The sequence below is a fragment of the Zalophus californianus genome, chromosome 10 (genome assembly GCF_009762305.2).
Source record: "Zalophus californianus isolate mZalCal1 chromosome 10, mZalCal1.pri.v2, whole genome shotgun sequence".
NCBI classification, from domain to species: domain Eukaryota; kingdom Metazoa; phylum Chordata; class Mammalia; order Carnivora; family Otariidae; genus Zalophus; species Zalophus californianus.
In genome coordinates this window covers 44,447,935-44,471,164 of record NC_045604.1, presented here as the reverse complement: position 1 = coordinate 44,471,164, position 23,230 = coordinate 44,447,935, and the positions used below count along the sequence as shown (strand labels likewise).

General features: G+C 37.9%; 2 protein-coding genes across 3 annotated transcripts in view; one reads left to right on the top strand and one right to left on the bottom strand.

Moving 5' to 3' along the window:
• The window catches only part of RGL1 (ral guanine nucleotide dissociation stimulator like 1), a 246,472-nt gene that overhangs the window by 215,106 nt on the left and 8,136 nt on the right, over positions 1–23,230 (bottom strand). The gene's annotated exons all lie outside the window — the stretch shown is intronic.
• On the top strand, positions 15,887–22,474 carry APOBEC4 (apolipoprotein B mRNA editing enzyme catalytic polypeptide like 4). Of its 2 annotated transcripts, XM_027610457.2 has the most exons (3): positions 15,887–16,110; positions 19,781–19,835; positions 20,166–22,474. In XM_027610457.2, the coding sequence occupies exon 3, from the start codon at positions 20,196–20,198 to the stop codon at positions 21,300–21,302; it is 1,107 nt and encodes a 368-aa protein (XP_027466258.1). In that variant the 5' UTR covers positions 15,887–16,110; positions 19,781–19,835; positions 20,166–20,195; the 3' UTR covers positions 21,303–22,474. The 2 variants fall into 2 exon arrangements, with proteins under 2 accessions (XP_027466258.1, XP_027466257.1); XM_027610456.2 differs by lacking the exon at positions 19,781–19,835.

Sequence of the window (23,230 nt, the reverse complement as noted above, 5' to 3'; positions counted from 1 at the left end):
CATGAGAACAGCTCAACTACATGGATGGTCATGGGGAAGAAAAGTCAGACTCTATTCAGCAGTTTTCAGACTTTTTTTTAATCATTGAGATTCAGTTCACCTATGTAGTTAATTATATGATTAAATAACTTAATTATGTAATCGAGACAAAGGTTTCATGAAAACCTTACTACTTACGATACACTCTGATATTTTCTATTCTATTCTACTTCCGTTCTACTCTATTTCTTCTTCTTCTCTTTCTTATTCTCTCTCTTTTTTTAAAGATTTTATTTATTTATTTGACAGAGAGAGACACACACAGGGAGAGAGGGAACACAAGCAGGGGGAGTGGGAGAGGGAGAAGCAGGCTTCCCGCTGAGCAGGGATCCCGATGCGGGGCTCGATCCCAGGACCCTGTGTTCATGACCTGAGCCGAAGGCAGATGCTTAACGACTGAGCCACCCAGGCGCCCCTTTCTTAATCTCTTTTAATGCTGGCCATGTCCAACTAAAATTATTCTACAACTCCCGGAATTCAGCCTAAAATTTGAAAAATACTGCTCTATATGCTTCCAAAAAGAGAAACTAAAAAGTGGCAGATGGATGTTACAGAAAAGTACCTTCCAAGTCAACAAAACAATAACTACGTAACTGTCAGGGCTGTTCAAAGTTGCGATGGGCTACTTCAGAACAGAGGGAGTTCCCTCTCACTGGAGGTAATGTAGGTATCTATCCCATCATAGACTGTGGGTAGAATAGAAAAGATTCAAAATATTAGTTAAACAGCTGAAATAAAAGAACATGAAGTTTTCTTTCCAAACCCAAAATCTCATTATTCTAAATCACATTTTTGTAATAAAAATAATACTTTCCCTTCAACAGTACCCATTTTCCAAAATATTTAGGTATGTTCCAACCTACCAAGACATATGGAAAGAAGGAAGATTGGAAGGAAGAAAAGGAAAGAAGGAGGTGAGGAGGAATGGGAGAAAAGAAAAAAGGGAACAAAGAGAGTGAAAGAAAGAAAACCATGTAGAATTTAAGTGTTTCCTACATAAATTAAAGAAGTTTGCCTTCAAAATGAATTCTAAGCCCCACTTCCCCAATTCCAACAAAAATGTAAATTGGGTTCATCTAGAGTACAAGATTCCTGAGTACCCTGCATGAGAAAAAGAAATAAAAAAGACATCTGAAAATCACTCCAGGCTCTATAATGAGCTCTGATGGTTTTCTTTTAGATCATTCTGGATGATCAGATCAGAACAGAGGAGCTGAGACTGACTCAGGACTTGATGTGTGAAATAGCTTTCCACAGGATTTGGCCAATCCTTTTTGACAAGTATACACATCGCAACAATCTTCAAAGGCAACTTCTGGAAGAGCCTCGTAACTCCTTTTGAAGATACTGCCAAGAAAAGCAAGACAGAAAGTATGAAAAGAAATCTAAATAAGGACAAAATGATTGAAAGAAGGACACCAACGTGAAGCCCAATGGATACAACCAATAAAGATTAAACATTCTACTAGACTACTGACCAACCATTCAACTCATAATTTCTGTGGACTTGTTATGAGCACATAGTGCTCTCTTGCCACCAGATACCTTGTTTCATCTTCAAAGCCATTGTCCATAATCCAAGGCTAACAATACTGGCACAGAGCTAGGGGTTGTTCTCTGAGTAAGACGGATGTCTTGGTGGTAATCTTGCCAGGGCTCCCTAAAAGAAATAAGAAAGCCCAAATTGGGGTAAATGATCCATCCAATACTGCCAGGAGTTCTCTGGATGCTTTTTGCCAAACTCAATTTCCTTACAAGGTTTCAGAGCAAAAGAGTACATGGACTAGAACAGCCACAATTCAACCACAGCTGGCTGTGTTTGGTATACAAGGAGATGGCTACTCGTGAATTAAACAAATAAGATTAAATCAAAGGGTAACCTCAACTGTAAACTCCTTCTTCTGACAAAATGAGTAATTCAGTATTTATCTTCAATTAATACTATGGGTACATATATTATCAACATGTAATAGAGTGTCTTCGGAATTTACACACTCAATAAATTAAGTGTTTTAAAAATGAAGTGGAAAGTTAGAAGCTTTTTGTTAAGACCATCTGGACATCTTAGAATTCTGAATCCTGAGTTGGACCCATTCCCACGTTGCTATAAACTATGCTACAAACTCTCAAATCAGGAATAGAGTCCTTTGTAGAAAGATGAGTCCAGGAAATAAACTGAAACCAGACTTCAGATTGGCAAGTCAGTGAAGACAGAGACTTGGAAACAGAAGAAAAAGACATAATTCAGGTAGGTTGGAATTCAAACATGCTGGGACCTTGGCAACACAGGCCAGCTGGAGCAAGATGAAGCCAAAATCAGGCCAGGCACAGTCTAGGGAAACACATATAAGCTCCAGAGGTTTGTCACCAGGTGGACACTTGCAAAACCAATGTATCATGTCCAAAGACACAGCAAATTCCCTCTTGATTCAGACAGACACTGTGAACAGGAGGATGAACTGAAGGACAGGGCATGGCCATGTAGGTATAGACTCATAGTCATAGTAAAACTTCTATTTCCAGTAATATTGTGATCTAAGTACACAGAAAAATCTAGAATTGTTGGATAAAATAAAACAAAGATTCTAAATGCACAAGGAAGTCTAAAGGCTCAAGGAAGTAAGGTAAATTATAGAACCGAGCAAGGGAAGAACATAAATATAGATATATTACACTGACTGTCCAGAGACTATTTGTCTCTGGTTGGATGCTGATAAGCAATGAGTTTGGAGTTTTATAGCCATATAGAAATAGATGATAAAGCCTTAGGTTTGCTTAATGTGAAGAAGTGGAACAGAGCCCCTCCCTGCCCCCATAAGCTCTCAAAGGGCTGCTTTCTCAATAAAAAGAGATGACAAGGAACCTCTCTATCTCAGCATAGACTCTCCAGTATCCCCAAACACAAGGTTCAAATTTATTTACCTAACCAAGGCAGGAGGAAGAAACATTTTCAAACTCATTTTATGAGGCCAGCACTACCCTGATATCAAAGAAAGACAAGGACACTACAAGAAAAAAAAATTACAGGCCAATATCCCTGATGAACATAAATGTGAATATTCATAACAAAATACTAGCAAACTGAATTCAAGAGCACATTAAAAGGGTCATACACCATGATCAAGTGGGATTTATCCCTGGAATGTAAGAATACTTCAACATACATAGATCAATGTGATACACCACATTAACAAAATAAAGAATAAAAATGAGGGGCATCTGGGTGGCTCAGTCAGTTAAGCATCTACCTTCGGGGTCCTGGGATCAAGCCCCACATTGGGCTCTCTGCTTACTGGGGAGCCTGCTTCTCCCTCTCCCTCTGCCTGCCACTCTGCCTACTTGTGCTCTCTATCAAATAAACAAATAGAATCTTAATAAATAATAATAAAAATTATATGATCATCTCAACAAATGCAGAAAGGCATTTGACAAAATTCAACATCCTTTCATGATAAGTCCTCAACAAATTAGGTATAGAAGAATACATCTCAACAAAATAAAGTCCACATACGACAAATCCACAGCTAACATCATACTCAGTGGTGAAATTTAAAGCCTTTCCTCTAAGATCAGAAAGAAGACAAGCTTGCCCACTCTCACCACTTCTATTCAACATAGCTCTGCAAATTCTAGACACAGCAATTAAGCAAGAAAAAGAAATAAAAGGCATCTACATTAGAAATGAAGAAGTAAAATTATCTCTGTTTGCAGAAGACATAATGTTATATGTAAAAAACCCTAAAGACTCCACCAAAAAAAAAAAAAAAAATCTGTTAGAACTAAGAAATGAATTCAGTAAAGCTGCAGGATCAACATGCAAAATCAACATACAAAAGCCATTTGCATTTCTATACACTAACAACAAGCTATCTGAATAAAATTAAGAAAGCAACCTCATTTAAAATAGCATCAAAAACAATAAAATACTTAGGAATAAATTTATTTATTTATTTTTAAGTCGGCTCCATGCCCAACATGGAGCCCAATGTGGGGCTTGAACTCACAACCCTGAGATCAAGATCTGAGCTGAAATCAATACTCAAATACTGAACTGACTGAGCCAGCCAGGCGCCCCTACTTAGGAATAAATTTAACCAAAAAGGTGAAAGACCTGTACACTGTAAACTATAAGACATTGTTTGATTAAAGAAAATGAAGAAAACACAAATAAACGGATACTCTGTGTTCTTGCACTGGAAAAATTAATCTTGTTAAAATGTCCATACTACCCAAAGTGCTCTACAAATTCAATGCAGTCCCTATCAAAATTCCAAAACATGTTGCACAGAAATAGAAAAAACTATTCCTAAAATTTACATGAAACCACAAAGACTCTGAATAACCAAAGCAATCTTGTGAAAGAAGAATAAAGCTGGAGGCATCACACTTCTTGATTTTAATCTAAATTACAAAGCTATAGTAATCAAAAGGGTATGGTATTGGTACAGAGACCAATGGAACCGAATAAAAACCCTAGAAATTAGCCTATGTATATACAGTCAAGTAATCTTTGCCAAGGGCACCAAAACACACAAAGGGGAAGGACAGTCTCTTCAACAAATGGTGTTGGGAAAACTAGAGAGCCACATGAAACAGGATCACTATCTTACTCTACTCATAAAAGTTAACTTGAGATGGATTCAAGACTTAAATGTAAACCTGAAACCATTAAACCCCTAAAAGAAAACATAGGGGAAAAACTCCTTGACATCGGCCTTAGCAATGATTTTTTTGGATAAGACACCAAAAGCACAGGCAACAAAAGCTAAAATAAATAAGTGGGACTACAACAAACTAAAAGGTTTCTGTACAGCAAAAGCAACAATCAATAAATTAAAAAGGTACCTACAGCATGGGAGAAATTATTCACAAACTATATACCTGACAAAGAGTTAATATCCAAAATATATAAAGAATGCATAGAATTCTATAGCATAAAAGCATATAATCCAACTTAATAATGGAGAAAAGATCTAAAGAGACATTTTTCCAAAAACAAACAAATGACTAATAAGTACATGAAAAGGTGTTCAGTATCACTAATCATCAGGGAAATGCAAATCAAAACCACTTTAAAATATGACCTCACACCTTTAAGATAGCTATTCTCAAAAAGACAAAAGACAACAAATGTTGATAAGCATGGGGAGAAAAGGGAATCCTTTTGCGCTGTTGGTGGAAATGTTAACTGGTGTATCCATTATGGGAATGTATTGGTGGGAATGCAAACTGGTACAGCCATTATAGAAAACAGTATAGCAATTCCTCAAGAAATTAAAAATAGAACTACCACATGATCCAGCAATCCCATTCCTGGATATATATCAAAACAAACAAGCAGACAAAGCCCAAAATCAGTATCTTGAAGAGATATCTGCACTCCCAGGTTCACTGCAGCATTATTTACAATAGCCAAGATATGGAAACAACTTAATGTCCATCAATAGATAAACGGATAAAAAAAAACATGGAGTATATATTCAATGGTATATTATTCAGCCATTAAAAAAAGGAAATACTGCCATTTGCCAACAATATGAATGGAACTTGAGGGCATCATGCTAAGTGAAATAAGCCAAAGACCAACACTGTATGGTATTACTTATATGTGGAATCTTTTTTAAAAAAGAAAAGAAAGGAAAGAAAAACCTGATTTCATAGAAATAGAATAAAATGGTAGTTACCAAGGACTAGGGGTAGGGGTAAATGGGAAGATGTAGGCCAAAGGGCACAAACTTTTAGTTATAAGATGAATAAGTTCTGAGGATCTAATGTACAGCATGGTTACCATAGTTAATAATATAGTATTGTTATATGTTATTTGCATACTTATATTCTTGAAAGTTGCTGAAAGTAGGCCTTAAGCATTCTTGCCACAAAAACAAACAAATAAACAAAACCCCAGAGTTAACTATGTTAGTTGATGAATGTGTTAGTTACCTTGATCTTGGTAACCATTCCACAATGCATATGTATATAAAATCATCACATTTTACACTTTAAATATATACAATTTTATTTGTCAATTATTCCTCAATGAAGTTGTGGGGAAAATCCAAAAGCAAATAACAAAAATAATCAAATTGGCTTTGTTGATACTCTATATTTAAAATGTTTTTCTACTGTTAAAAAAATTTTTTTATACTACCTATATAGTTCAGGAACCCAGAGATGAGAAATTGATATTAAAGTGATCCAGGGCTAGAAACACACTTCTAGTGCCTATAAAAATTAAAGGCAAATTCTTCTGGAGCAGTGGTTCTCAACCATAACTGGGGAGAGTTTTTTTTTCTTTCTTTCTTTCTTTTTTTCTTTTTTAATGACCGTGGAACTTTAAAAACACTAATGTGTAAGTCTCATACTCGTAGTATCTGAGTTAACTGGTCTGGGGTTCAAGCTGCCATTCTAACTTTTAAAGTCTCACTAGGTGATGCTAACGTGCAGCAAAGATTGAGAACCACTGCTGTGGAGCATATCTTTAGTGCAGACCACACAGGATCCCCACCAAGCATGACTTAAAAACAAAATTTTACAACACCCAAAGGAACAATTCACCATAAGCAAGAGTAGGCAGAAATAACAAAAAGCACAGTTAAATTCCCAAGAACATTAGATAATAGAATTATCTGTTACAGACTACATAATAAGAACATTTAAAATAATTAAAGATTAAAAAATATGAAAATGGAAAAAAATACAGACACTAAATATATATATTCAGTGACTTAAAAAAACAACTCAATTGTGGATTAAACAGCAAATTGACAGATGTGTAGAGAAAAGTGGAGAACTAGATGATCGATCTGGAGAAAGTACCTAGAATGTGGGATTGACAGATGAATAATAGGAATGACAGCAGAAAACTAAGAGTCATGTAAGAAGGTTCAACATATACCTTATCAATGTTCCAAAAGAAGAGAAAAGAGAGACTAGAGGAGACAAATATTTCAAGAGATAATGGTTGAGTATTTTCCAGAACTAATGAAAAATAAGAATCACCAAATTTGGATTTCAAGCAGGATAAAGAAAACTAAATCCACACCTCAACATGTCATATTAAAACTATAAAACATGAAAGGCAAGGAATTGTGTTAAAAGAAAAGGTAATATTTACAACGAAACAATTAGACTGACAACAGATTTCTTGACAGGATTACTTAGAGGATTTTCAGAGCTAACCATATCCTCTCCATACTGAGTCTATGGCCATAATATTTTCTCTCAGCTTCCACATACTCTCGTCCTCACTGAAGGATGAGATTGGACTGAGCTCAGCTCAGCATTATCAGTGACTTCATTTGGAAGAGACTGGTATAAGAGGAGTTGAAAGCAGTGAGAAGTTAAATATCAAATTTCTTGATAAGCATGGTGCTCTTGGAGATTTATTGGGGGTTGATTATGCAAATGAAGAAACAGAAGTACTACAGAATCCCATCCCCTGTTTACTCCTATCCTGTCAAATGACAAGCTTAAGAGAAACCAGTCTTTCAGAATTGCTATGACAAATACTTGCTTTCACTGACAATAGCAAGTGTTGTCAAGGAGGTAGAGTAACTGGAATGCTCATATGTTGCTAGTGGGAAAATAAATTAATAAACTACTTTGGAAATCAGTTTGGCAATTCTTTGAAAGTTGAGATGCATTTACCATACAACCCAGCAATTCCATACTTAAGTGTTTGTCCAAGAGGAATAGAAACACATCCACACAAAGACTTGGACGTGAATGTCCAGAGTACTGTTTTCATAAGAGCCCCAAACTAGAAGCAACACAAATGTCCATCAACAGATGAATAAATTATAGCATATCTGCATAATGGAATTTTACTCAATATTAAAAACTAACAAGCTACTGGTATACACAATCACATAGATGAATCTCAAAAACATTATGCTGAGCAACAAGTGAAGGACACCAGAATTCATATTTTATGATTCCATGTATGTGAAACTTGGGGAAAAAACATATCTAATTGATAGTAACAGCAAAAAGATAATGCTTCCCTAGAGCCATTAAGGAGGGTGATTGATGGGGAAGGAAGGGACCCAGGGAAAATTTGGGGTTGATGTAAATGTTTTATATTTTTAATGTAACGGTGGTAACATGAGTATATCCATATGTCAAAACTCATATAACTGCACACACAGAATGGGTGCATTTTATTATATAAATTATACCTCGATGAAGTTGGTTTAAAAAAAAACCTTTCTTTCCTCCTGCAGAAACGTATTATCTCACCATGACAGTTTTCCTATGTTTGCCTGTCTTTCTTGACTGCATCATTTTCTCGCTTTTGAAATTTAATTTTTCCCACTTATTTTAAGACTAGGTCATAAATTTGAAATTATTTTCTTTTTGCTCAAAATGTAGGACATGATGGAGGGATTATGGTATCAACAAAAGAGTTTTCAAGTGTTCTGGGTTCAAATCCCAGCTCTACCAGTTTCTTTCTTTATTTATTTTTTTTTTAAAGATTTTATTTATTTATTTGACAGAGAGAGACAGTGAGAGAGGGAACACAAGCAGGTGGAGTGGAGAGGGAGAAGCAGGCTTCCCGGCTGAGCAGGAAGCCCGACGCGGGGCTCGATCCCAGGACCCTGGGATCATGACCTGAGCCGAAGGCAGACGCTTAACGACTGAGCCACCCAGGCGCCCCCCAGCTCTACCAGTTTCTAACTATGTTATCTTAGCATTAGACATTTTGAACGTCAGTTTTGTTATCTGTAAAATGGAAATTGTAATGCTACGCACCTCTTAGGGATGTAAGGCATGTAAACTTTTTGGCACAAAGGAGGCATTCAGTAAATGTCCTTCTCTGTTCAACAAATGATATTTTCATTTAAATTCTTTATCATTTATATTATAAGATAGCCAGAGGAATTAACTTAAATAAAATGTAGTGAACTTAGTTAAATAGAATCACTACCTAATAGTGGCTTAAGTGAAATGGAAGAAGTGCACGAAAGCAGTGTCACTTAAAGCTGAATCTGTGAACCAGGGCGCATCCATAAACTGTTACCAATGTCAACAAGGTAAGTACATTAATCGAGAGTATGTATTTAGAAACTTTTATAGAAATTTGAAATGAGGGCCGCCTGGGTGGCTTAGTTGTTAGGCATCTGCCTTCGGCTCAGGTCATGATCCCGGGGTCCTGGGATCGAGCCCCGCGTCCGGCTCCCTGCTCTGCAGGAAGCCTGCTTCTCCTTCTCCCACTCCCCCTGCTTGTGTTCCTTCTCTCGCTTTGTCTCTGTCAAATAAATAAATAAATTTTTTAAAAAAAAAAAGAAATTTGATATGACCCTGTGTGATTTATATGAGAAAAGTGATTTAAAGTTTAAATCTTGCATGGGAGAAAGTTCTAGGATAGTTGCTCAGATTGAGGAGCTTGAGCCAGAATGCAAAACCACACACTATTTCCTTCACTGAGAAAACCTTACTATGAAAAAAAAGTCAGCCGAACTAATCATTGTGCTTAGTGACAAAGTAAAAACTATGAATTACATAAAGCCTAATGCATTACATTTGAAATCATTATGTTTAAGTGATAATATGGAAGTTGGTCATAAACAACTGCTTTACATGTTAGGTACTATGGTTACTTAGGGAAAAAGTTCTGTAGCGAATGTTGGAACCGTTGAATAAACTCTCAGAATTACTGCTGGATAAGAAACCAGTTTGGGCCCAACCTTTTAAAGATAAAGTATATTAGGCAGTCATATTTGCCTATTTGTCTGAAATCTTTGATATGTTAATAATCTTAGTATTTCCAAACAAGGAAGAAATTCAACATGTTTTCCAATAGCAGATGACTGAAAAGTCAAAATAAATATTAGAAGTGTGGAAGAACAGAGTTTCCAGAGATGGCTATGTCATGTTTCATAATTTTAACAACTATTATCAATGCAATAGATAATAATTTTGATAGAGAATTCTATGCATAAGAATTTCATGGAACCATAAACTAGTCCTTTCATTGAAAGATAACTTAAATTTAATATAACTACAGGATAAATTGTTGTAACTGGCTACTGATGAATTCTGAAAATAGAGTATCACTTGCTTTATTTTTTGAAACTGTTAAAAATGAATACCTTGAGCTTGTGAAATTGCTTTAAAGTCTCTTCCTCTATTCCTATCAGCATACCTCTTACAATTGGCCTTCCCTATTCTAATGCTATCAAAACAAACACAGAATCCATTTGGATATATGTTATATCCTGCAAATAGTGTTATCATCAATTGGACCTAGATTCAATGGAATAACAAGCAGAAGCAAGTTGGTTGGTCACAATAAAAATCTTATAAGTTGATATAAATGATAAACTCTACATAAACTGCATATAGAGGACACTGAATATAGATATATCCTTCAGAAACTTTTTGTTAATATAATTGTAGAATATAATAACAGCAACAGTGATTCTCTATACTAGTCATCTATACATAATACTTTCAATAAACAACATGTATAGTTTTGTTAATTCTTTTTTCTTTTTTTCTATGTTATGTTTGTTCTGTTTATATTTACATAATGACAGACATAGAGACAGATGGGACAAAAATAATATAAAACCACACACATACAGTCAAGTGATCTTTGATAAGTGCCAAAGTGCCAAGACTACACAATAGGGAAAGAACAGTCTCTTCAACAAATGGTGGTCAGAAAACTGGATATCCACAGGCAAAAGAATGAAATTGGACCCTTAACCTACACTGCACGCACGCACACACACACACACACACACAACTCCAAATGGATTAAAAATTTAAACATAAGACCTGAAACCACAAAACTCCTAGAAGAAAACACACAGGAAAGCTTTGTAACACTGGTCTGAGCAATGATTTTTTGAATATGACATCAAAATCACAAGCAACAAAAGCAAAAATAGACGAGTGTTCCATTTACATTTATTGAAATGTGATTTAAAACTTCTATATCTTTTGATCTGTTTATATCTTAGTCATTTGTAAAATGAGCTTATGATGTCTATGTATTTTTTTGTTCATGTTTCTATAAAATCACTTTCACTGAATACAAAATGATCAGTGTATGATGGTTCGTAAACTTAAATTGGTCCTTCCCCACAGACGGTTGGAAACCTTTTTTAGAGCACCTGCACAGATTCTGGGAGTAAAGATGGTGCCTTCACCCTGCACTTTGCCTCAGCTTAAGTTGTAGGAGTTACCTCTGATTCTAAACATTTGTTGGTATTTACCTGGGACAATGGGAGAAACCAACATGGAGGAATTCTGCAAATGTGTGGATTTAGCAAATGAATTGTGGTCCAACAGAAAGTTTCCTGCTGGTAAGACTATGCTGCCACCCTGTGGCCTTTCCGTTAATGATCCCAAGCTAGGACATCCATCCTTCGCTTTTTTGTCTTCTTTTCCTCTCAACCCTAACACTTCCCTTGTCGCATCTTTCCTACCTAATTCCTTAATGAGCCCCATGAAATCTACTGAATTTTCTGCTCTCCTTTATTTCATGCTTGCTTTTTTTCTTCAGTTTAGGTAGTTTCTTACTGCTACATGAATGTGGGCATTATTATTCAGTGTCAACCAAACTGCTATGAAAGCAGTGAATTATATAATTAATTGGGCATGTACCTTCAAATAAAAGTAAACAAAAATAGCAATAAAATATGTTATTAAAGTTACCTTACAGGCAGCAACTAGCAACACACAAGCCATCTTAGATATATCCCAAATTGGGATTCCAGAACACAGATTAGAAAAAATATTTTGGGGTGTTAAACTGAGTAAAGGTCTTTAAAAAAAAAAAAATATATATATATATATATACATACATATATATATCAGTATAAGAGAGTTTTGCCTTTGTAAAGCTTTTTCATTATAATGTCATATTACTTTGATAGAGATAATATTCATTGTAACTCATCTGGGTGAAGATGAAGCATGGCAAGGTAACAAAGGAAGACAGAAGAAAGGAGTCTGTTTGGGGAAATAGCTGTTTCTTCAAAGTTCCTCCCTTCCTGTACATGTCAATTTAGCAATAAGAATTGTGAGCAGGAACCACATGATCAAGGTTCTTCATTTCCTTGTGGCTAAATTCTGTTTTAAAAATCATTTTGTGGGGCGCCTGGGTGGCTCAGTTGGTTGGGTGACTGCCTTCGGCTCAGGCATGATCCTGGAGTCCCTGGATCAAGTCCCGCATCAGTGGGGAGTCTGCTTCTCCCTCTGACCCTCTTCCCTCTCGTGCTCTCTGTCTCTCATTCTCTCTCTCTCAAATAAATAAAATCTTTAAAAAAAATAAAAATAAAAAAATCATTTTGTGTGGGTGCCTGGATGGCTCAGTCAGTTGAGCATCTGCCTTTGGCTCAGGTCATGATCTCAGGGTCCTGGATCAAGCCCTTCTCCACGCTCAGCGGGGAGTCTGTTTCTCCCTCTCCCTCTGCCCCTCCCCCTGCTCATGGGCTCACTCCCCCCTCCGAAATAAAATAAATAAAATTTTAAAAATCATTATGTGCAACCTAAATGAAGCTTTGCAGAGTTGATCTTGCTTTGGAATTTTCCTACACCTAAGAAATGTAAAAAAGTGGTGGCTCATGCAAAACAATAAAATTGGACCTTTATCTCACACCATATACAAAAACCAATACAAATTAAAGACAAAAGTAAAAGCTGAAATTGTAAAACTACTAAAAGAAAACATGAGGAAAAGGTTCTTGACATTGGTTGTGGTGATTAATTTTTGAATATGACACAAAAAGTATAGGCATCGAAAGCAAAAATAAGGGTGCCTGGGTGGCTCAGTCAGTTAAGCATCTGACTCTTGGTTTTGGCTCAGGTCATGATCTCAGAGTTGTGGGATTGCGCCCCACATAGGGTTCTGCACTCAGCGCCAGTCTCCTTAAGACTCTCTGCCTCTCCCTCTCCATCTGCCCCTCCCCTGCTCTCACTCTCTCTCTCTCCCTCTAAATTAATAAATAAAATCTTTAAAAAAAAAAAGCAAAAATAGGGGTACTTGGGTGGCTCGGTCAGCTGCCTTCAGCTCAGGTCATGATCCCAGTGTCCTGGGATGGAGCCCCACATAGGGCTCCTTGCTCCACAGGGAGCCTGCTTCTCCCTCTCCCTCTGCCCCTCCCCCCATCCCACTTGTGCTCGATTTCTCTCTCTCTCTCTCTCTCAAATAAATAAAATCTTTTTTAAAAAAAGCAAAAATAGATAAATGGAACTATGTGATACTAAAAAGCTTCTGCACAGCTAAAGAAACTTAATCAACAAAGCGTAGAGGCAACCTACAGATGGTGGAAAGCATTTGCAAACAATATATCTGATGAGGGGCTAATATCCAGAATATATAAGGCATGTGTGTAATAGCAAAAAGAAAAATAATCTGATTTTAAAAAGGGCAAAGGACCTGAACAGACATTTCTCAAAAGACATACAAACAGCCAACAGGTATATGAAAAGGTGTTCAAACATCTCTAATCATTAGGGAAATGTGAATCCAAACCACAATGAGATTATCACCTTACACTTGTTTGGATGGCTATTATCAAAAAGACAAAAGATAATGAGAGTTGGTGATGGCACAGCAAAGGGAGCTGTTAGTCCGAATGTAAATTGGTAGAGCCATTATGGAAAACAATATGGCGTTCCTCAAGAAATTAAAAATAAAACTACCACGTGATCTGGCAATCCCACTTCTGGGTATTTATCCAAAAGAACTGGAATCAAAGAGATGATTATCTCAAAGAGATGGTATTTGCACTCCCATTTTCATTGCAGTATTATTCACAATAGTCAAGATATGGAAACAACCTAAATGTCCATAGACAGATGAATGAATAAAGGAGATGTGGTATATACATAAAATGATATATTATTCAGCCTCAAAAAAAAAAAAAAATCCTGGCATTTGCCACAGCATGGATGAACCTCAAGGACATTATATTATATGAAATAAACCCGAAACAGAAAGACACATATTGCCTAATTTTATTTATATGTGGAATCTAAAATACACTCATGGAAGCATAGTTGATTGCCAGGGGTTGGGGCAAGGGGAAATGGAGTAATGTTGGTCAACAGGTACACAGTTTCAGTTATGCAAGATGACTAAATTCTGGACAGCACAGCAACTACAGTGAACAATACCATGTTGTATACTTGAAATTTGCTAAGAGGGCAGATCTTAAATGTTCTCACACAAACCCCCCAAAAAGATAACTATATGTGGTTATAGATATATTAATTACCTTAATTGCTGTAACCATTTCACAATGTATAAATATATCAAAAGATCAAGCTGTACACCCTAAATATACACAATTTTTATTTGTCAATTAAACCTCAGTAGAGCTGTTTTTTAAAACTGGTGACTACCTGGGACTGCCTATCCCTGAAATGACCCTAAAATGCAATTGGTAAATATGCTAGTGGATAGAAGCTCATTTTTAAAGGAATATTTTCTTTAATATTTATTTATTTATTTGAGAGAGAGAGAGAGAGAGCCTGGGAAAAGGGCAGAGGGAGAAGGAGAGAGAGAATCTTGAGCAGGCTCCATACTCAGTGCACAGCCTGACACAGCTGGATCCCAGGACCTGGAGATCATGACCTGAGCGGAAATCCAGAGTCAGATGCTTAACCAACTGAGCCAACCGGACGCCCCTTAAGGGAACATTTTTAAATCGGATGCCATTTATTAATGTTAAATAAAAGATGAAATCTTGGTCTTATATTTACAAGTTCATTGAGTTAGGAGATGCTAGGAAAATGGAGGCAAGAAGTGAGGACGACAAGGCATGATCAGTGGCAAATGGTGGGGAAGGGACCAATCATGAGCACTCACGGAAGCAAGCATGAAAGAAAATGTAACTGAAAAGTAACTAGTTGGTGAATACACCTGAGACCCTTAAAAGGCAAAGATTAACATGAAACATCTAATCCAGGAGTCCCCTCGAGGAGAAAGGATGTTTGCTGTTGTGGAGACTGGAAGTTTGACTGAGAAACTAGTTAAGAGTACTAAGGCTGCTGCAGGAAGCCTTCTAGGTGCTCCCCCTGTCCCTGAAGTGCTATTTTCAGCATAGTAAATGTGCTTAAGAACTTTCGGGTGGTAACTAATGGAAATACACAGTAGTGACCACCACTTGCTCCTTCGAGTGGCCTGAGGAAGAGGAAAGAGGGAATAATCGGGAGTGAGCACAAACAATGAATCGACCATAGACATGTCCAATGTCCTAGGAGATGATGTGGAGTTGAAGGCGGCAAGGGAACGGAGTGGAGAAGGCAGAGTGGCTCTTCTGTTAGCTACAGACAAGGGGCCACAACTAATCCAGGGGGAGGGTTTGCCTGAAACTGGAGGGAAACAGATACATACCAATAGCTAGAGTCTCCCAGGAACCCAGATTTCGACAAACTGAAGAGCTCTCCCTTCAGGGGCTGTGGAAATATTAGTAGAAAGTGCCTCCCTTGGGGGAGATCAAGTCTCTGCTCCCTTTCATAGGTGCCTCCCTCTCCCAGAAGGGCAAACCTCCTAAGAAAGGTTCCTGGTGCCTCCACAGGCAACAGAACCAATGAATCGTGTCCACATACCAGGCCTGGCACCTGTTCTAGATCAGGACAAAGACGCTGAGGAGCAGGACCTCAGAGCTTGATTCTTACAGCCAGAGGGAGAAAAACCCCAACATGTCCACTTAAATAGTCAAATAGTATGCTTTCATCCAGACTGGAATATGCATTCATGTATATTTTCATCTTCAGAACAGGTGGTTGGAAATGCAAATAAAGTAATAAGTGTCACAGCCGTATCCTAGCAGTAGCTACTTTGCAAACGTTACCATGGCACCAATTCAACAGTGTTCTTAGAGGCAGCCACACCTCAACAAGGTCTTTCTAACTTGGGACAGCAAAGTTCAAAGGAAATAAGGGACACAAACTGCGGAAGAGTCCCAAACCAATTCGGGAGGTGAAGCTTTCAGCACGACTGGCCTCTGAAGCCCCTTGAAACAGGGCATGGTACTTAAAGGAGGAAAAAAAGGGAACTGGCCATCTTGTAGAACACCTGGAATGTGATCCAAGTCTGGAGACAAAATGATGGTAATTATAACTGTTAACATTTGTTTTTAGCTGCTAACAGATTGTGCACAGATTGGGAAGGGCAAACTCCATTTTCCAACTACTCCAGTGCAAACTGTGCTTTACCAGTACTCACTAAATCCTAGCTGGGGGTGAAAAGAGAGCAGATTGTCCTCATGTATGCCTCATTTATGTTAAAGGAAGAAAGGCTGTCGTCCCAGGGCTGCAGGCCAGGGGCTACTCACAACCGGAAGCAAGGAGCCGGGTTCTGTAGATCTCTGCTTCTTACTGCTAGTAGATCTGCTCTACTGAGGGCAGCACACCTTTCCCCAAGCACAGCCAAAGCACAGGGGAAAGGACAAGGTTGTAGGCACACAGGACGCTGGGGAGACAAGTCTCAGCCAACCTGGCCTGTGAACCAACTAAGATTCCCCGAGGTAGGCCCTGGGCTGAACAGGGCATGCCACTTGCCTGGGTAGGGGCAGAATGAAAGGGCAGATAAGCAAAAGTGAATGATACAAGAGAGTCTGTGATCAATGGTAAAGTGATGATATAAACCACAAATTCTCTAAGAGTTCAAAGCGGGCGGGAGGTCTTTCCTGCTTCCCCTTCAGATGAAGGTGATCAAAGAATAGTCTCTGAGAGGCCCTCTGAAAAAGTGGAAGCTTCACCAATGGGGGACCACAGCCGACTGACAGTGAAAAGCCATAAGCAAGAATGAACCTCCAGAGCTCCCTCCATGACCTATGGAGGCCACTAGTCCTCAAGATCTCCTTAGAGACAGTAAGGGTGTATCCTTCCCAGCTAAAATAGGAGACGGGGTGCAAAGAGAGGAGTACTTAGGAAAACAGTCAGGACTTACCATACTGCCTTTATTTTGAAAGACACAAAGACTTCTGCTTCCCATAGGGTAATGGGGGGACCATTAATATAGTTAACTCCATCCATCCACCCCCCTCCCAAAAAACAGAAAGGCAGAAAAAGGCCTCATGGTACGGCTTCCGTAACATTTCAGTCAAATCATGGGGGACTCAAAATTGCAACTTGAGTAGTCACTTGGATATCAGGTGTGCCACCCAACAGCTGACCACATCCAGGACTCAAGATTGAAAGGCAAGTGAGACTCTGGGTTTGGTTTCAGCAAGTTTTGATATTCCGAGAGATCTATCTAGTCTGATGAGTAGGGCTGAAAGAGTAGGAAATCCAGGGAGAAAACAATGCCTGGGATCAAGCCTGAGATGGTGTGAGGCTCCAAGTAATGGATTCATTGCCAAAGGTGAAGCAGGAAAGTGCAGGACCCAGAGAAAAAGATAGGCAAGGTCTGGGAAGCCTCGGGGCATGAATTCAGTCACATCAGGAAAATGCAGAACTAAGGAAGACACTGAGGCAAACACCTGATCCTATGGACTAAATTGACATGACAGAGGTTAGGAGAAACCTGGAATGGGATGGGTTTGTGGTGTCCAGAATTACTGCAGAGATATCAGCCATTAGGAGAATGGTGACATGAGTAAAGTCACATTCCCTCTATAGCAGGACTGAGGCTCCTAAAATATTTTCTGCCCAGGACAGGTTAGCAAAGGAACTCTGCAGGTTTCAGCTGTACCAAATACAGCAGGGACAGAGGTGATCAGGGTTGAGGAAGAAAGAAGCTGATCAAAGTGCTTCCATATGAAAGGCTGTAATAAATATTCCTGTACGACAAATTAGATTTTGGAAAGTGAGAAATATATTTTGTTTTGTTTTGTAATGGTCAGTTTATCTCTCTTAAATTTTCTACTTTATCTGTGTTGTTGCCTGGACAAAGAGTTAAATGTAAAAGATAAAACCGTACATACTAGAAAAAAATATGGGGAATACTTAACTCTTTGATGGGGGAGTCTTTTCTAAATACAACAGTAAAAAATAAATCTTAAGGACAAAGATGAGACCATATAAAAATGTAAAAATCGGTATAATTAAAAATGCCATCAGCATAATTAAATGGCTTCATAAACCAGGTAAAATACTTGCAAAAATTATGACAGCTAATCTTCTTAATACATAAAGAGTTCTTGCAAATCAGTAAGGAAAACCTCAACAAAGCACGGGGCGGGGGGGGGGGGTGGGGGCGGAGGGGAAGAGATAAGGGATCAAACATTTCCCAGAAGAATAAATATTACAGACCGATAAGCATGTGAAAATGTGTTCAACCTCACTAGGAATTGAAAAGGTCCAAATTATAGCCACAAAGGGATACCGATGCTCACTTCTCAAATGGGCAAAGGAGGTGATAAACATCACTGGGAGAGAATGAGATAGAATTGGGACACCTTTCTAAGAAGCAATCTGACAGGGGCGCCTGGGTGGCTCAGTCGTTAAGTGTCTTTGGCTCAGGTCATGATCCCAGGGTCCTGGGATCGGGCCCCGCATGGAGCCCTGCATGGAGCCCTGCATGGAGCCCTGCATTGGGCTCCCTTGCTCTGTGGGAAGCCTCCTTCTCCCTCTCCCACTCCCCCTGCTTGTATTCCCTCTCTTGCTGTGTCTCTCTCTTGTCAAATAATAAATAAAATCTTTAAAAAAAAAAAAAACCAATCCAACCAAGTTTGAGCTAATAATACAATTTTTTAGTGATCTACATTAAAAGAAAAAAATACAAATTTATTTATAGAAATGCTCATCAAAGCATTATTTATAATAATAAAAAGAGGCAAGAACCTGAATATTTGATTACATATTTGTTGCATAATAAAATACTAATTAGCCATGAATATTGTTTTTTGAAGAATTTTTAATAACATGGGGAAATACTCATGACCTAATACTAAGTGAGAAGCGAAGTATAAAACATGATTTTATTATGTTGTACATAACAAACACACATAGCAAAAAGACTAGAGGGAAGAGACATGTTAACAGTTATGGGAACGTAAAGTGAAATAAACCGGTATGAGTTTTTATTTTTCCCTTTATGTATTAGTATTTTTAAAAAATATCCTACAAGAAATACATAATACTTGAATAATAAAAAGTTATTTAAAAATGTTCTTAAAATGATATTAGAATGCCCTGGTTGCTGCTTGGGAACAATGATAACTGAGTAATTTTTGTTTAAAGGAAAAAGAAATCACTACTTAAAGACCTCAACTTTTGTGGTTTAACATCCCAGAAACTATTTATTTGAAATAAACTAAAGAACCATATGTGCTTTCCAGAATGGTAAAGTTTCCAAAATGTTCTAACAAGACCCACCACTGGAAATAAAACTCTCAAATAGCAAAGTGTCCACGACCCAAAGAAAACTCAAGTGGCATTCCTACAAGAAGTCTCCACCATTAACCATGATCCTTTTCCCAAAAGGATAATTACCTCCAATTTACTGCCACTGATCTGAAGAAATAGCTGATTTTAAATGCAAGCACACTCAAAACCTATGCAGATAATTAGATAATATCATTCAGAAAAGGGACAAAGAAAGAACAAGAACATTACAAACAAAATTGCAAAATCTCCCCTTGTTTGTTTAGACTTTCAAAAACAAGAATCATTTAGATAATCCTGGGATTTGTACTATCACTATTAAGGGCTAATCTTTATTGAGTCCTTAATATGAGTTAGGCACATAATAAAGCATTTTATATGTATTCCATTGTTCAATCCTCAAGATAATCTTCAGAGGCAGCTAGGTACTATTCTTATCCTCCTTTTACAGACAAGGAAGCTGTGACGCCCAGATTTTAAACAACTTGCAGAAAGTCACTGAGCTGGTAAGTGGCAGGGCCCAGATTTGAAACAAGGTAGTCTGTTTCCAGAACCTGCTCTGTTAACCCATTTGCTGTAGTACCCCACAATCTGTGAAAGAGGTAAAGGTGCATTATGCCTTTCTTTTTCCGTCTCCTCCCCACGCCCCAAGAGTCTCAATTGAAGAAAGATGAATCCTAAGCTTTCTAGTCTATGCGTATATATCACTGTCTTTTACAAAGATGCTATAGTGATTGTGCGACCTCCTTTAAAGAAGAGTATGGTTCAATAAATTAATGCATTTTCTTTAGTTTTTCTTGCGCTGGTTTTACGTATAATTTCTCTCCCTTGTCTAGGGTTGCAGCTAGAAGACCATAAAACTAGCAATGGAGCCCTTATATGAAGAATACCTAGCAAATCATGGAACAATAGTAAAACCTTATTACTGGCTAAGCTTCTCTCTAGATTGCTCGAACTGTCCTTACCATATTCGGACAGGTGAAGAAGCAAGAGTTCCCTATACAGAATTTTATCAGATTTTTGGATTCCCTTATGGGCCAGTGTATCCTCAAACAAAGCACCTCACATTTTATGAACTAAAAACTTCTTCTGGAAGCCTGGTGCAAAAGGGCCATGCTAGCAGTTGCACTGGGAATAATACCCACCCAGAATCAATGCTATTCGAGATGAAAGGTTATTTTGACTTAGCCCTACACAATAACAATGCTATCAGGCATATCATTCTGTATTCCAATAACTCCCCGTGTAATGAAGCCAACCACTGCTGCATCAGCAAAATGTACAATTTCTTAATAATGTATCCAGACGTTACTCTCAGCATTTACTTTTCTCAGCTCTATCATACTGAGACCGAATTTCCTGCCTCAGCGTGGAACCGGGAGGCTCTCCGGAGCCTGGCCAGTTTCTGGCCACAGGTTACTCTGAGCCCAATAAGTGGAGGAATTTGGCATTTTCTCCTCAACAGCTTTGTGAGCGGTGTCTCAGGATCAACTGTTTTCCAGCCCATCTTAACAGGGAGAGCACTGGCTGATAGGCACAACGCATATGAGATCAAAGCCATAACGGGAGTGAAACCTTACTTTACCGATGTTCTTCCCCAGACCAAAGAGAATCAGAACATAAAAGCTCAGGCGGCTTTAGAGAGCTACCCCTTAAACAAGGTCTTTCCTGGACAGTCTTTGCAAGTGACAAGTGGACGACCGCAACCCAATCTGACCCCAGACCTCAGGGTTCCTGTCATTTTTGTGCTGGTGCCTTTCAGAGACCTACCACCAATCCACGTGAGTCAAAACCCACATAAGCCCCAGAATATCGTGAGGCACTTAAATATGCCTCAAATGTCATTCCAGGAAACCAAAGACCTCGGAAGGCCTCCCATTGGAATGCAAGTCGAGAGAATGGAAATCACGGAGCAGCCTGCAAGGAGCAAAGAGATGGATGAAAGGAAGAAGAAGAAGAAAGGAAAAAAATAAAATCTATTATTTCTACAATGTGAGACCAAACAACTACCAGAGGACTAATTCGATAACAAACAAAAATCTGGAAACTTTCTCTCTTCGGTCTGATCCAAGATGGGAGATGAACGGATACATTAAAAGCAAAACCTGAATTACTTGCTATCTCAACTATTATAAAGCTACACTACTTTTAACATAATCCAAGATGTTTCCATAAGCAACTTGACCTCTCTCCTTTATTTTGAAAATGACAGTATCAAAATGGAGCCATTAGTACCTTGCTAATATTTTGGTGTGGAAAAGGAAATGTCATTATTCTAGTCTACCCACATCATCTTTCCACCAAAAAAACCCATGGACTAAACAGCTTCCTAAACTGGTTTCAGTATAAAAATTTACTGTAAAATTGGAAAACAGCCTGCAGTTACTGACATTAAGTGCTGTCTGCAAAAGCAAACCGGTGATTTTCCATTAATTGTTAATCATGGAAAGAAGATTTTGGCAGCCCATTTTTTTTCTAAAGTGGTTCAAAGTAGTTCTGTGTGAAAAAAAAAAAGCTATTTTGCTAATTGATTATATACAGCTACAAAAATTGATTTTTGAAACCTAGTCACCAACTCAATGTGATTTTCCCAGCTCAGATCTCTCCTTCCTGAGCAGACGATAGAGGCAGGAGGATACATGAGACCCTGCAAAGGCTCCTTCCATCACACACCATATAAAATCCAAGCTGCTCTTACTGGCTGTCAAGGCTCCTCCTTTACCTTCCAGTTGCCTAGTCTCATCAGCAAGATTGTAAGTTCCCACAGGCCAAGCACTGTCTCTCTCCCTCTTTGGTTTTCCCTTAGAATCTAGCCAAGTATCCAGGCAAAATGTGGGTAGCAAGGTTGTGAATCTACATCTCAATAACCTTACCAATCACTGTTTCCCAACACTCCATACCCATTCCAACAAAGGGCTTGCTTAACCATCCTGCAATGGACATCATTTTTTTGTTGTTGTTAGCATCCATTCCCCCTTCTTCTGGTATAGCTCCCCAATGCATAACTTGTTTTACTTCCTTTTTTTCAAACCTTTTCTCTTTTCAGCAATGTATATTTATACCATCTCTTAAAATCTTGCTTGAAACACACTTCTAGGAAGTGCTCCTTGAATAACCATCTGAGCATGTACATTAAAGCACTTTGTGTTTAATTCACTTACATTTGCTGCCTCACTTTCCTCTTAGAAATATGTAAAAATATATTACAAGAAAAATGTATATCCATTTGTAACTTGCTACTAAATTTTTTCTTTAAAAAAAAGATTTATTTATTTTTAGAGAGAGAGAGCATGCACTGTGGGGAGGGGCAGAGGGAGAGAGAACCTTGAACAGACTTCCTGCTGAGCAGGGAGCCTAATGTGGGCTCCATCTCACAAACTTGAGATCATGACATGAGCCAAAATCAAGAGTTGGATGCTCAACAAACTGAGCCACCCAGGCACCCCAATTTCTTAATGTATGTAAAAAGTAATGCTAAGCTAATAAGATAGTTTTGCCATTAAAAAAAGCTTAAAGCAGATGGGATAACTGGGTGATGGACATTGGGGAGGGTATGTGTTGTAATGAGCACTGGGTATTATATAAGACTGATGAATCACAGACCTGTAACCCTGAAACAAATAATAGAGTAAATGTTAAGTAACTGAATTTAAATTAAAAGAGGAAAAAAATTTTTTTAATTAAAAATAAAAAGCTTAAAGCACACAGTACTCCATCTCAAAGGAGGAAGAAGAAAAGAAAGAAAAGAAAAATGTTTAGAAATTTCTATTGTGATTAAAATAAACATCACTAAAATTTTTAAAAGAATATTCTACTGTTAACATGAAAAATTTTATAGAATTATTGGAATATAATTACGTTGTAGTATACAGTAATTATTATTTTAAAAAGTACTGAAGTT